Genomic DNA, 14,323 nt, shown 5'->3' with positions numbered 1-14,323 from the left:
TGTTCCTTTTATCTTACATTTAATACATTTATAATGAAAAATTATAAAGGATAATAATAACTACACATTATGCTTATATTTTTAAAACATAAGTATTGGGTTACAAATACATCACTTGTTCCATTATCTATAAAATATATGAGACACTTACATGCCAGTGATTTTAAATAGAAATATTATTTCAATTTTAATCAAAATAGTTGTCAAGATTATTCCATTGGGAACAACTCTCACATGACCATGACTTCTTCCGTTGATTACCTAATACCAAACCAATTCTTATGCTAAACCTTTCCTCAAAACCAAATGAAGTCATGCTCTTTAGGACTTTCTCCCCTCCCTCTCTCTAGTTAGGAATATAGTTATCATCATAACAATTTCACCATCTGAGCAAGGCTAAAAAAGGGAAAATGACGAGACACGACGACAATTTTGTCTCGTCATCATGTTAAGGACTCCGATAGCTTTCGTCATCGTCACCGTCACTGCCATTGTGTTGATTAAACAATATGCCGATTAATCGGTTCTTTTACAAATAACTAATACAAAACATTGCATTTCAAGAATACACTTATTGACTTAGGACCTGGGTTTTTTATTATTAGAGGGAAATTCCCGGACGGATGACGGGACGATTTCAAATTCGTCATCGCTGTTCTCTATAAATATAGAACCGTTGGTTAGAATTGAAAACTCAGAAGTTAGTTCAAATGTTTCGTTCTCGCCTCGCGCTCGTCTCGATCGCCGTCTTCTCCGTCGCTGTCATCCTTCTCGTGTACGTTCCCGCCACATCGGTCATCGGCTTGATCTACAGTAGTCCTCAATTTCCAGGAATTGCCGCGGGAAGTGTTGATGGAAGTGATCACAAATCCGCGGCGAAAGGGGAAGCAATCGAAAGAACAATCGGAGTTGGCGGCCGTGCAGGTTCGCATTTCAGAAATTCTTTTATGCGTCCGTTTTACAGAATTTGGATATCTTTATGTATTTTTTATTTTTGAGAGAATGACGATTATCGTCTCAAAATTTGGTTTTTTCTCTATCTTGACGCCTAAGGATGAGTTATCTGACCTGGATAGATCCTATTTGGGTGTTCTGATTGGAGGGAATTTCTAGTCAGCCATTTTTACTTGTTAGAGAATTCTTCATCCGCCGCGATCAAACGCCAGTATGAACCGTAGTTTCGACAGATTAACAGATATTGGAAATCTTTATATCACTTTTCTTCGTGGGAATGATGACCGTCGTTATAAAAGTCCGAGTTTTGTTTTATTTCAACGTTTAAATATGAGTTATGTCGTCTGCTGGGTATTTTTTATTTGATAGTTGGAACTTGTTATTTTATACAATAGTGTGATAGGCCTGAAAGACTTTGTTAGAGCTTGATGAAGGATAGTCGAAACACGTATATCTCCGTCTTCTTCACTCACTGCTGCATGATATAATGTTTCAAGTCAAATTATACAATTGGCAGGTGAACAAAAACAGGAATCTTCACGGTAGCTCTGGAGAAAATTCTATAGACACGCTTATAATTCCAAGTTTTTACTCCATAATGATGATAAATGTAATTGTCTATTATCATCTGACTTCCAGGAAAAAATAATCAGTTATGGCCTTTTTTAAAGTAATAAATCGTAGTTTTCCTGACACGTGGCAAAGAAAGAGATTAAAATCCAGTTCCTTTTGTCGCCGCGTGATGATGCCCAGGAAACAATAGCTGGAGCTTTGTTTTCCAGGACAGAGTCTTCTTTCTTGAGGATTACCATGAACGGAGGAGGATTTTTAAGATTAATGTTTATCCTCACGAAAAATAGTCAGACAGTAAGTAGATGTATAAATAAAACCCATATTACTTCTTTCTTTCTCACTGTGTGTTCCGTTCCCATATATTGAGCCAAGTTAAATGCTAATTTTCATCTATCTTAATAATAATCTTGGCAGGTGATGTAAAAGGAATTTTTAGAAAAGTCAACCTGCACGTGAAGAATTGCAAGCTTTTATTCCAAACTAACTGATAATGTAATTGTCTAGAATAATCAGACTCGCCAAGGAAATTACGGAGTTAAGGCCTTTCATTTTTGTTATGGGCCAAGAATCCCGTTCCGTTATACATTTCCTTTCTGTTCTATTCTATTATGACCATTTTTATTACCGTTATTTATTGGCCATTGTAATTGGATTACAGTCGTAAAGGAACCAATAATGTAAGTTAAATGTGGAGATAATGCTCTAAAAGGACTATTGGGAGTTTTTTGATAGAGTCCCTACTCGGACTTGTCAAAAAGTGAAGAGGAGGCGTCACATAACACAATCCACATGTTCCGCAAGAGCAGCATGTGCGTCTTCAAATTGACAGCACGGCGAGAAGGTTATAAATAAAGGGAAAGACTACTCATCGGGGCACCTTTTGGAAAATCAAAAACTCAAGTGTGTCGCAGCGGGAGTAGAAATCCTCCAGCTCAAGGAGGGGAGGACGTCTGATCTTCAACAGGATCCAAGCCATTAAATTGTTGCGTTTATGGAGTTCCATCTTTCTTGAATTGGAGTCCAAATAAAGATTTTGGTTTTCATTTGAGGTTTATTCTTAATAGGATCACAGATCTTATCAGTATTCCCTTTGAATCCTAGATGGTGTTTTCTCTTCTCTCTTCTCTCATCTCTCGACCCTTTCTCTTGGTGCAAAGTTTTGATCAATTGGCATCTGGCACTGAGTCTTCTACTGCTTGGTGCTACTTGTGAGAATAATGTCTGCTGCATCTACATCTGTCTAAATCTCCAACATGTTATCAGAGCCACTACAGGTATGTATTTAAGCAGGCTGTATTTATTCTCTGCTACGTGTTTGATTGAAGCTTTGAAGAGTGCTTATCACCTGTTTGATTAAAATGTGCCGCAAGAAGCACTTATTTCCTTCTACTATTTTCTTTCTATTTTCCATATATTTCCGGGGAAGTCCCATATCATTAATGTTGGCTGAATAATAGTAGCTCAAATTTTACGATAGTATCATTATCATTACAAGAATCATTACAAGAATACACTTATCGTAAAATTTGAGCTACTATTATTCAGCCAACATTATGACATGGGACTTCCCCAGAAGTATATGGAAAAGAGAAAGAAACAGAAGAAAGACATCACATCGAGCTCTTCAAGCCACATGTGAGAAACGAGTTGGGCAGAGACTCTCCTCATAAATTAGTCTCACTCCAGTTTACTTCGAGTATCAAATGATCCCAGTGTAACAACACCAAAGACTTCATCGATGACACACAACAACGATTCTTTTATGGACAAGGCACAATCCATGAAACTTATTGCATCAACATCCCCAACGGATTAAGGTGGCTCAACAGAAGAGCTTGCACTTGTTAGAGTTACTAGAGCACTTATTGCTACTCTTCTAGGGTGATGTTCCAATCTTCCTCTGGGGAGATGCACTCCTAATTTCTACTCATTTGATCAACCAGTGGTCCACCAATATATATTTTTTTTGGGGGGGGGGGGGGGGGGGGGCTAGTGGAGGAGATAGGATCCCATTTGCCCTTAGGTCATTGGAGGCCGGCCCTTCTGCTAAAGGTATTTGGGTGTACAGCCTACGTCCATGTATTATCCTCCCACAAAATTTCCCGCAGAGTACTGAGATGTATCTTTGTGGGCTACTCGATGACCCAGCAAGGATGTCAAGTTTGACGTGGATACTCCCTATTATCCATATGATGATAACTAGCATCAGGGAACTATTTACTGTCAAAGAACGAGAAGAAGTCGTGGAAGATCAAAAAGGTTCCCTACCTGTGCTCCAAGAGATGGTCACATATCACCAGGGGAAAGTGATTGAACCAGCTCAGAATGAAGCAATCAACTTACCACTCTCTTCCATCAAAGATTTCAGCCAAATTTATACCAAAAGAAAACAGCCAGTCAGTAAGGATGTATATACCCTTTTTAGTAGACTTGTTGGGCTTGTAGCTAAGGGAAAATATCCTATTCAACAGTATGGCTCCCCCATCAGTCTCTCAATTTCTTATCAAGTATTCATGTCTATAGTGGGTTCAATTCAGATTCAAATAACTGCCTCAGAAGCTTTATCAGATCCAAACTGGAAACAGCCTATGGAAGACGAGATGATGGCACTCGAGAAGGACTGTACTTGGTCATTGGACGTCGGCTGATACGCGTTATTTCAAGACTTACCGAAGACGGAAGCTCAGATCTGGTCAGCGGAGGGTTGACCAGACCCAGTGATTTGGGCGGGAAAAGACATTCCCCGGACGCATATAAAATAAAGCTAGAATAGCAAATAGAGGTAACTGTTTTCTTTCTTGATCTTGAAGTTTCTTACCCGGACGAGAAGGGTGGAGCTGGCGACCGGCTAGGGGAGCTAGGTGGTCGACTTCGCAACTGAACTTCGAGGAGGGAGGAGTCCACCCAAGGCAGGGGGAACGCCAAGATCTCGAAGGAGCTCTGAGACAAGAGCCGTCGTGATCACTCCAAGGAGTTGTCGTGTTTCTTATCAACGATATCGATATACGTCTATAAGAGTGGATATTGTGGACAAGTTGAATTTCAATTTCCTTCTTGATACATTGCTAGTATCATTGGCCTTGTAACTAAACTTTATCAGTTCCATTCCCACCAAGAAAGAAGGTAGTAGGCTGCAGATGGGTATACATGGTTTAGTATAAGGCAGATGGAGACATCAAACGGTACAAACCAGAACATGTGGCTGAAGGACATAATTTAACTTTTGTGTTGAATTACAGTGAAACCTTTGTTACAGTTGCAAAAATGAATGGAGCAAGAATCCTAGTTGCATTAGCTGTTATCTGGAGTTGGGAATTGCATCAGCTGGATCTTAAAATGCATCTCTACATGGTAAGCTCAAAGAAGAAATTGATATGCATACTCCTGTCAGCTATAAGACATCTGAGAACGCTGCTTTGTGCAAACTACATACAGCACTGGATGGGTAAGGGAACTAACCAAGGCAATGTATCCTATGGCATTTACACAGAGCAATGGCGACCATACCCTTTTTATCAAGCATACTAAGCCAGAGACACAGTATAATTTGTATATGTGGATGATATGATTGTTACAGGTGACAATACTGGCGAAATACGAATATTCCATAACTAATTATCTAAAGAATTTGGCATCAAGAGATTACGACAAAGAGATTCTTTGAATTGAAATGGCTTATTCTATGGATGGTATTGTGATGGCATAACTTTGGTATACCTTAGATCTACTTTCAGGAAATTAGTTTGCTCTGCTGCACACCTGACCCTACTACAGTGGATCTGGATTGGAAATTGGGAGAGTAGACAGCAAACCCTCCAACTGTAATGGACAATATCAAAAGTTAGTTGGTAAAATCCTGTATCTATATCACTCTCAGCCTGACACTGCATTCACTGTTGGTTAGTGAGTCAAATCATGTAAGACCCAAGAGAAGCTCATGAAACTGCAGTATATTGAGGGAAACACCTGGTTTACTGGATACTTTTTCAAGCAAACAAGCCTTAATAATGCAGATTATGTGGGAAGATTGTATATCTTAGAGGAAAACACAAAGAAGAGAGTGTTGTCTTCATATCTAGTGCCGTCGCTGAATTCCATGCATTATCACTGGGAACTTGTGAAGAAATATGGATTCGAAACATACAGCAGGATTTTTGGATTCAGCCAGCCATGCCAACTAAGTTGATGTGACAATCAGTCTGCTATTGAGATCGCACACAATCCAGTCGATCATGGTCAAACTAAACATGTTGAAATTGACAGACACTATTAACTAAAAATCTGGAATGTGGAATACTCAACATTGTTTATGTCCAATCTATCGATCAATGAGCACATATCTTCTAAAGGGGTGCATGGCCTAGCAATCAACTGAACAATAGGCAAGCTGGGACTGACGGACATCCACTCCCAGCTCGAGGGGGAGTTTTAAGAGTTGTCAAGAACCCTGTTTTGTTATGCATTTCCTTTATATTCCATTCCATTATGATTGTTGTTCATTACCGTTATATAGTGACCATTGTAATATTGGATTAGGGTCTTAGAGGGCCAAAAAATGTAAGTTAAGTAAGGATGTAATGCCCTAACAGGATTATTGGGAGTTTTCCGTTCTTTGAATCTGATAAACACTTCCGCAAAGCTTAAAGTTGTCGTTTACGGAAGGGGGGTGAAACGACGCAGGGAGTGTGATTTGAATTCACCCCAGGCACCTATAAATAAGACTGCGAGGGAGGAAACAGTTACGACATCTTGTTTAAAGAATCCCAAGCGGCAGGCGGGAGCTGGAGCAGTCAGAAGGAGCATTCTCGACAGCCAGAAGAAGATCGAGATCCAATCTTACAGAACTATCTTCTCTTCCCCTATCTTTCCATTCTCTTGCCTTCTCCGATCTACCTTTTCCCATTTTGACTGCGGAACGAATCGGGGAAAAACTCTATTGCTATAGTTGAAGCTATATCAGAATCCTAAAGGGTGTCTTCTCTTCTCTCATCTATCTACCCTTTCTCATGGCCTGAAGCTTTGATCAACTGGTGTCTGAGAAGGGCATCTGGCACTGAGTCTTCTACTATTTGTTGCAGCCTGAGAGGAGAACGTCTGCTGCATTTTCATCCTTATTTAACTTACTGCATCTGCCTAAATCTCCTACATTTTCAATTAAAGAAAACATAATTTTCCTTTCTTGTGCCAGAGAAAAAGGATTCTAATTCATTTCCTTTGATGATGTCCTGGTAAAAATACCAGATACTCTGTTTATGATGACAGAGTCTCCTTTCTTAAGGATTACCATGAGTTGAACAGGATGCCGAAGAACCATGCCTATCCTCATTACGAATAAACAGATCTATAAATTAACAGAGAGATTTATCTCTTTCTTTCCCAGTATACATAGAATAATCAAATGTTTTGAGTAGCTTTAATTCGTTGTTTTCCTTCCTCTTAATAATACTATTGGCAGGTAGTATAAAAGGATTTTTGACAGTAGTAGTTGAGGAAAGTAACACGAACACTGAGAAAATAATTATGTATGCTCCAATGGTTTTATAGTTTTGAATTGTGACCCTTTTTCTATTGGAAAAACTGTAATTTTCCTGCCTTGCGGCAGAGAAAGGGCTCTAAATGTCGTTTCTATTTTCACCTTTTGATGATGTCCAGGAAACAAAGTGCGGAGCTCTAATTTTCATGACAAAGACTCATTTCTTGAAGATTATCGGGAGATGAAGAGAAAGTTTAAAATTTATGTCTATCCCCACAAGAAAAACCATCCCTTTGCTCACACACTCCTTCCTGTGAGCTTCGAACCATCAGGAAACTATGCTAGTGAGAGCTACTTGAAGAAACTCCTAGTGGCGAGCCATTTCATCACTAAAAGCTCGTCCGAAGCTGATCTCTTCTTTCTGCCATTTTCAATTGCCAGGCTGAGGCATGATAGGCGGGTCGATGTGGGCGGTATCGCAGACTTCATCCAAAGATATGTTTATGAAATCATGCAGGATTACCCATTTTGGAATCGAAGTGGAGGTGCAGACCACTTCTACGTGGCTTGCCATTCGGCTGGTAGGTCAGCCATGAACAAAGCTGAAGAGGTGAAGCTTAGTGCCATTCAGGTCGTCTGCTCAGCAAGTTATTTCCTTTCTGGGTATGTGGCACACAAGGACGTCTGCCTGCCTCAGATCTGGCCAAGAAAGGGAGATCCTCCTGGCATTTATTCTTCTCAAAGGTAGACCTTCATTCTCCAGTTTAATATCTGAGACCTGCATCTCACTTTCACCATTTTTATGATTAATGGAATCCTATTGCTTTCAATAATTCTGTATTTGGTCGAGGACTGCAAAATGATAGTCACTAAAAGCAATGACTGGAAAGTTTTTCTCTGAATAAAGTGGGATGAAAAATTTCTTCTATAAATTTAAAGAGATCTTACGTTTGTCAAAAAGAATAAAGAATAATATGAAACTTATGAAGGAATATGAGAATTAAATCTTGATGACACACATTCTACTTTATGCCCTTTGACTGTAATGTGGAATCCCTGCATCATTTAACATGAATAAGTCTTATATTGTTGAAAATTAACTATAGAAACTTTTTTACTATAAAATTGCGTGCTCAAATTTTCTGTTTCTGTCTAGAATTGAAATATGATTGACTAAAAAGTGGATTTCCAGAAATGGGATGTTGGATTAAAACGAGTCTGAACTATTAAAAGTAGATGTTTCATTTCTCAATAAGAATAAGCAATAATCTGAAACTGAAGTAAGCAAAAATTAAATAATATCTTGATTAGACATATTCTCCATCATTCCCTCTAACTGTCAAATCCACTTGCATTGTGCAAAACGAATCTCAGCCCCACAAGATCCTTGGAATTCACACTAGTACACACTAGTGTACCGTATCCCATAGAACTCCAAAGTTAAGTGTGCTTGGGCAAGAGCAGTACCAGGATGGGTGACTGCAGTTGAAGTCATTGGTGACCACAGCATGGGCATGTGATCGTCGTTCACAATTTTTAAAAAAAATCCTTGGAATTCAAATAAGATAATAAAAGTTTGGACTTGTAAACTATGATGAACAATTTTTTTGTTATTTAACGTAAGTATTTCGTTGGTTACTCTGAAAGAATAAAGGCTGATGATTTGTGCTAATATTTTATTTTCATTAAATTGTAGGAGCAAGCTAGCCTTCTTTGCGGGAACAATGAACTCACCAGTGAGAGAGAGGCTTCTCCAGTTATGGGGAAATGACTCTGAGATCTCTGTCTTCAATGGCCGCCTCTCAGTACAGTACTCTGAAGCTCTACTCAGCAGTAGGTTCTGCCTCCATGTCAAGGGTTTCGAGGTCAACACGGCCAGGATTGCTGATGCCATCTTCTATGGCTGTGTACCAGTCATCATTGCCAACCACTATGATCTCCCCTTTACAGACATCCTAAACTGGAAGAAGTTCTCCCTCGTTGTTGCCACCCTTGACATACCCCATCTTAGGGACATTCTCAAGGCATTGACTTTGGACAAGTATCTGGAGATGCATCAGAATTTGTTGGCAGTAAGGATGCATTTCCAGTGGCACACGAAGCCCCGAGATTATGATGCCTTTCATATGGTCCTTTATGAAATCTGGCTTCGGAGAAATGTTGTGAGACCCCCCTTGCCACAAGATTCTCAGTTCTAGTGATCCACTTGTGTCGATTTAGCTCAGTGAATTTGAGAAGAAGAAGATGAAGAAGATGCTGATGATAATGATGAAGATCAAGAAGATCAGAGGGTGATCATTTGTGCTGAAGTTGCAGGGTTTGGGCTGATGTCTTTTGATGACTTGGCGGTGGTTTCTCTGTGGTGAAGAGAGAAAAAAGGGCAGGCAGATCATGTTTTTTTTGGCCCACTGATGAATATTTAGCTCCATGGAAATGAGAAAAAGGAAATTTGAAGCATCAAGAGGGGGATTGTTTGGGCCAACAGTTGCAGGGTTAGGGTCCTTGAATTTTCAGGACTAGAAGTTTTGGGTGGGTTTTCTTTAAGGTGAATTGATGGAAAATGAGGATAGAGAAAAAGGCCGGCAGGTCAAATTGTGAGAAGTCAAGCTTCTAGTGCATGGTCAATTCTGCTGACTGTCCCAGTTACAGATATCAATCAGAGCATATGATAGTATGAAGGTTTAAACACCTTTGATATGAAGATAATGAACAGAGAAGGCAACATCCATGAAAAAAATCAGATTGAGCTTATTAGGGTCGAAGTTGTAGGACTAGAAGCTATGGTTGGCCTTTCCGGGAAGATGTTTCTCTAGGTCAACTCTATTGGGTCAATGCTCTTTGAGACCCAAATATGTTCCTTTTATCATATGGGAATCAGAAAGTCAATGCATCAGTGAAGGAAGCAATCAGATAAAGCTCATTTAGGGTTGCTGAGTTGGGATGAAGCGTCGCGAGGATTGCTGATATAGTTGGCTTTTTTGGAGAGATTTTTCGATGGTCAAGAAAGGCCGAATGAGATGGGGACTGTCAGCCAAAGTTATGACTAAGGCCAAGGATGAATGTCCATCTTTTAGTTCCTTACTGTCATCAGTCATCCATCCTGACCTCAGAATGGGAATGGAATTAAAGACATCACACTGTGTGTTCTGTTCCATTACATACTGTCCTGTTCCATCATTGGGTGCTGGTGATTTACTCTATCTTTATCACTGTTCTCTTCCCATTCAGTGGTCCATTCCATTCAGCCAATCAGATGGAAACTTGATAAAACTGCAAACTTGTTGACAGATAACTGACCTAAATGCCGTTCTGTCCAGTCTTGTCCTTCAGATTCCGTCGGCATGAGCCTTGTTACGACTGACCCAGTGATGATGATGAATCTCAGATGATTTGAGGACACAAAAGTCAGCAAACCAAAGATAGAGGTCAGATCAATGATTGACTTTGTCTAAGATATTATTTTATTGATTGCAGAATACTCAATCTTCATTTTGGCCATCAGCCATGTTTTGACAGACTCAGTCAAAACATGGTCAACTCTACCTGGTTAACGCGTTTTAGGACAAGTTCTAAATTTTATTTGTATTCTGTGTGCTGCAGTTGAAGTCGTTCAATGCGGCAACTAATTTCTTCATCATGCAGTCGAGCAAGAAGAACACAGCCATCGATTGCAGGGCCCAAAGGTTAGGGATCATTTCTCTCTAGCTCAATCTTGTATTGAATCATTTTTCTTCTGCTCTGCTTCATATTCGGCCAGAGAGTTTGGTAGATATGCGGTTTCTGATACTGGTTTTTCCATTTTTGTTTTTTTGGGTCTCATATTTGGACACATTTCCATTTCCACCACTGGCTCCTTCCTCCTTTATCATCTCTCTCTCAGCTGACATTGTAAATTGGACATGTACTGGGACTATTGGAAAGGTTCTTCTATGTCATTGGAACACTAAGATCTCTCTCTCTCTCTGGAATCATATCATCACATTTGATAAGTTTACGGAGATCGAGTCAAGCTGGGAAATCCATTCTTAGTCATTCTTGATCAGATAATGGAGAACTACATCTCAGAACTTCAACGAATGATTATTCTATAAACTATGATTCACGGTGCCAAATTGATGATTTAACAGGGAAATCTTGAAATATTGATTTGTTTGGTTTTAATGGGAAGTATTTGTCGAAAAGAGAAGAAGATGGATAGCTCTTCCGTACTTTTGAAAGGAAGGGATACATGCCCTTATATAGGGCTGAGAGAGAGTATGAGTAATTTATCTCATGTGGGACTAAGAGAAGAAACCCTTAGTGGGCTAAAGGTCTAGTGGGCCTAATAGGCCACACCACCTATTTCCTAACAGTATTTACATTGGGGCAGTAATTGTTTCTAATCTCTTGTTCCGCTCTCTAGAAAACATTTGGTTAATCAGGGTCAATGTCACATTCACATCGGAATCTGTAAATGACTCTCTTATTTTAACTTTTGATGCTTGGTGGATACAATAGCTCAGGATCATTTGGTGTGAAAACAAAGTGAGATGGAGGTCAAGTATAAAATCGAATGAGAATCTCTTTCAAAAATATCCTCAAATATCTATGTCAGCCTCATCGTTTCCCTTTACTGACATGGCAATGACATTGATGATGATGATAAGGACGTCATTGTCATCGTCCTTAATCCATAAAACGGTGATGGTTGATGATGATGACTCATGATTGATCTCTCGTTGCTTTCTCAAATTCGATTCTTTCAGATGACAAATCAATGATGAGGGATGATGGTGAGACATCAGTATCCTCATCATTGGTCTGTGGCTAGGATGACAATAATCATGATGATCTTTGCCATTATTCTGGTCTTGCATGATGAAGATGAGGATGACTCGTCAACATCCCGTCCAGATTACAAACCCATAATTGTCCCTCGTATATGATGATAGATCTTATTCATTTAATAAGAAACATGCTCCAATTAATTCTCAGCTTACCTGTGGAACTGATGTCTGTCGAAAATTCAATGTCTAGATTGGTGAAAGTTAATGATCGGTGCACGGGTTCTCCCTGTATTAATGATTGGTGAAATTTGGTAATTATGTGTTCTGGGATCAGATCTTATTTTCTCATTACTCTCGTTCTCTCTCGTTCCCTCTGTCTCCGTGTAGAAAGCCATTGCTTTCTCTTTCTTCTCTCTATACTTGGTCTGTCTCCCAATGAATCAATCTTTCTGAGCTCTCTTTTGTATAACCCTTGCTCTCTTTCTCTTGCTAACTAAACAACTCTCTTTCTTTCTTTCTTTGCTAACTAAACAAACTGCATGTGTTTATTTTTAAATGTCTTTCTGTTTCTCCGTATCTTTATCTCACTCTTCTTTCAAAAAAAATCATTATCTCACTCTTTCTCTTGCTCACTAAATATTATTCTATTTATATGATCTTTTCCGTTGAGCATTCATTGCCATCAAAGAATAGAAGTATTTAATGCACTATTTATCTAATTGATTTCTCAATTTCTGTTTTGGTAAAAAATGATTGATGTTGCAGGTGACTTGTGTATGGTGCAAAGTCTGGAGCAGTTGAACCTGAAGAGACCAAAGTTGAACATTCTCAATTAGGAAACGAGAAGATGACGTAAGTTGCGATGGCTATGTGAGATAAAGCAGAAAAAAGGACCAAACAAAGAAAGGAAATAGAAAGTGGAGATAAGAACAAGGAGAGAAAAAGGCAAAAGAGGAGGAAGAGAAGAGAGAAACAAGAGAGAGTAAGAGGCATCGGGTTGGAAATGGAAGAAAGAGAGATTAATCTGGAAGGTAAAGGCTAACCACAACAACGTGATGGAGCGGCAGGAGATGAAAAAAACATGAATCTGATGACCAAAAGGATGATCTGGAGGGGGAGAAGAAAGAGGAGCTCCAACAAAGGAGAGGATGAGATGGGTGGAAGAGGGGAAGAGAGAGACAACAAAAGAAGATAACAGGTAAGAGAAGAGGAGATTGAGTCTTTGCTTGCCATGAATGTTGATCTCAAGTCAGCTGAAGATCTATCTCTCTCTTTCTCTCTCTATCTGTGTGTCTTTCTCCCTATTGATCTATCTATCTCTCTTTCTCCCTCCATCTTATTCCCTCTATGTTGATCTATCTCTCTCTTTCTCCCTCTACCTTTTCTTTATCTCTATGTGTCTTGCTCTCTCTCTCTCTCTCTATTCATCTCCCTCTGTTTCTCTCTCCCTATCTATCTACCTATCTATCTAGTCTCTCTATTTATCTCTCTTTCTCCCTCTGTCTTGCTTTCTCTATTGATCTATCTTTCCTTCTCCCTCTTCTTCCTCTCAATCTTTGTGCATCTTGCTCTCTTTCTCCCTCCATCTTGCTTTCTCTATTGATCTATCTTTCCTTCTTCCTCTTTTTACAGTCTTTGCCTATGAACCATTAATTACCAAATATCATTGGATGAAAAAAATGAGATCTAATGGATTAAATCCCATTGGTATGTTCTCTTATGTATCTTGAACCTTAGTAAACATTGATATATGTCCAAACTGCATCTCAATGCGACATCTTGATTAAGGTGCATGAGTATCCTTAAATAACTTCAATATATGGAGAAATATATAGAAGTTATACATCACAATTCTTCCACGGACTATAGAATGTGTTGTATATCATTATAAAGTAGATTATAGTATTCCCTCAGATTAGTGGAGGTATTCCTAATCATCAAAAACCTTTATTGGCAAATGATATTAAAAACACCTCCAATATTTTCACTAGCCTGGTCAGGAATTTAATCAGATTTTATTCCTTGAATCAGTATCGTCTCATATCACTTCAAGACAATGCCATCTTGACTAAACAATCACCGTCATGGAATTTTTGTTGCATTTGGGGCAGGGCTGATTTGAATCTTGCAATTGAAGACTTGTCGTTCAAACTTAAACCCAACTGCTCACCCACAGGTTTCTTTAGTGTCTCAAATCTGACTAACACAATTGTAATGTGGATTAACTTTTTTGACAGTTAGGTATAATGCCATTCAAAGATTCATACAAATAAATCTGGTTAGTTTTTTTCCCCAAAGAGCACCCACTATCGATCATCAATGTCTCTACACTAATGGCTGCGAGATCATTAATATTCATCATATGAGTGGAACTAGAGAATGATATTCTTTTCAGATATCATGTTGACTTTTTGAAGTATCCTTTAAATAGAATATTATAACAGGTGTAAACAATAATGGTCATTGTATTACGATCTCATCATGATTCTCTAAGTCACTACATGTATTCATCAACTTGATTTATAAACATCACATGTGCACTCTTATGAGTATATTT

At 39.0% G+C, this 14,323-nt stretch overlaps 1 protein-coding gene across 2 annotated transcripts; it reads left to right on the top strand.

Moving 5' to 3' along the window:
* Nucleotides 1-712: 712 nt before the first annotated feature.
* Nucleotides 713-13,098, top strand: LOC144702722 (putative glycosyltransferase At5g03795). Of its 2 annotated transcripts, XM_078574738.1 has the most exons (6): nt 713-924; nt 2,685-2,801; nt 7,180-7,744; nt 8,697-10,425; nt 10,601-10,683; nt 12,532-13,098. In XM_078574738.1, exons 3-4 carry the CDS (start codon nt 7,242-7,244, stop codon nt 9,196-9,198), a joined length of 1,005 nt encoding a protein of 334 aa, XP_078430864.1. In that variant the 5' UTR covers nt 713-924; nt 2,685-2,801; nt 7,180-7,241; the 3' UTR covers nt 9,199-10,425; nt 10,601-10,683; nt 12,532-13,098. The 2 variants fall into 2 exon arrangements, with proteins under 2 accessions (XP_078430864.1, XP_078430863.1); XM_078574737.1 differs by lacking the exon at nt 2,685-2,801 and having other exon boundaries at nt 795-924.
* The last annotated feature ends 1,225 nt before the right edge of the window (nt 13,099-14,323 follow it).

This window comes from Wolffia australiana, chromosome 4, assembly GCF_029677425.1.
Source record: "Wolffia australiana isolate 7733 chromosome 4, ASM2967742v1".
Taxonomy (NCBI): Eukaryota; Viridiplantae; Streptophyta; class Magnoliopsida; order Alismatales; family Araceae; genus Wolffia; species Wolffia australiana.
Note: the sequence above shows the minus strand (reverse complement) of the source record. Positions and strands in the feature narration are given on the sequence as shown.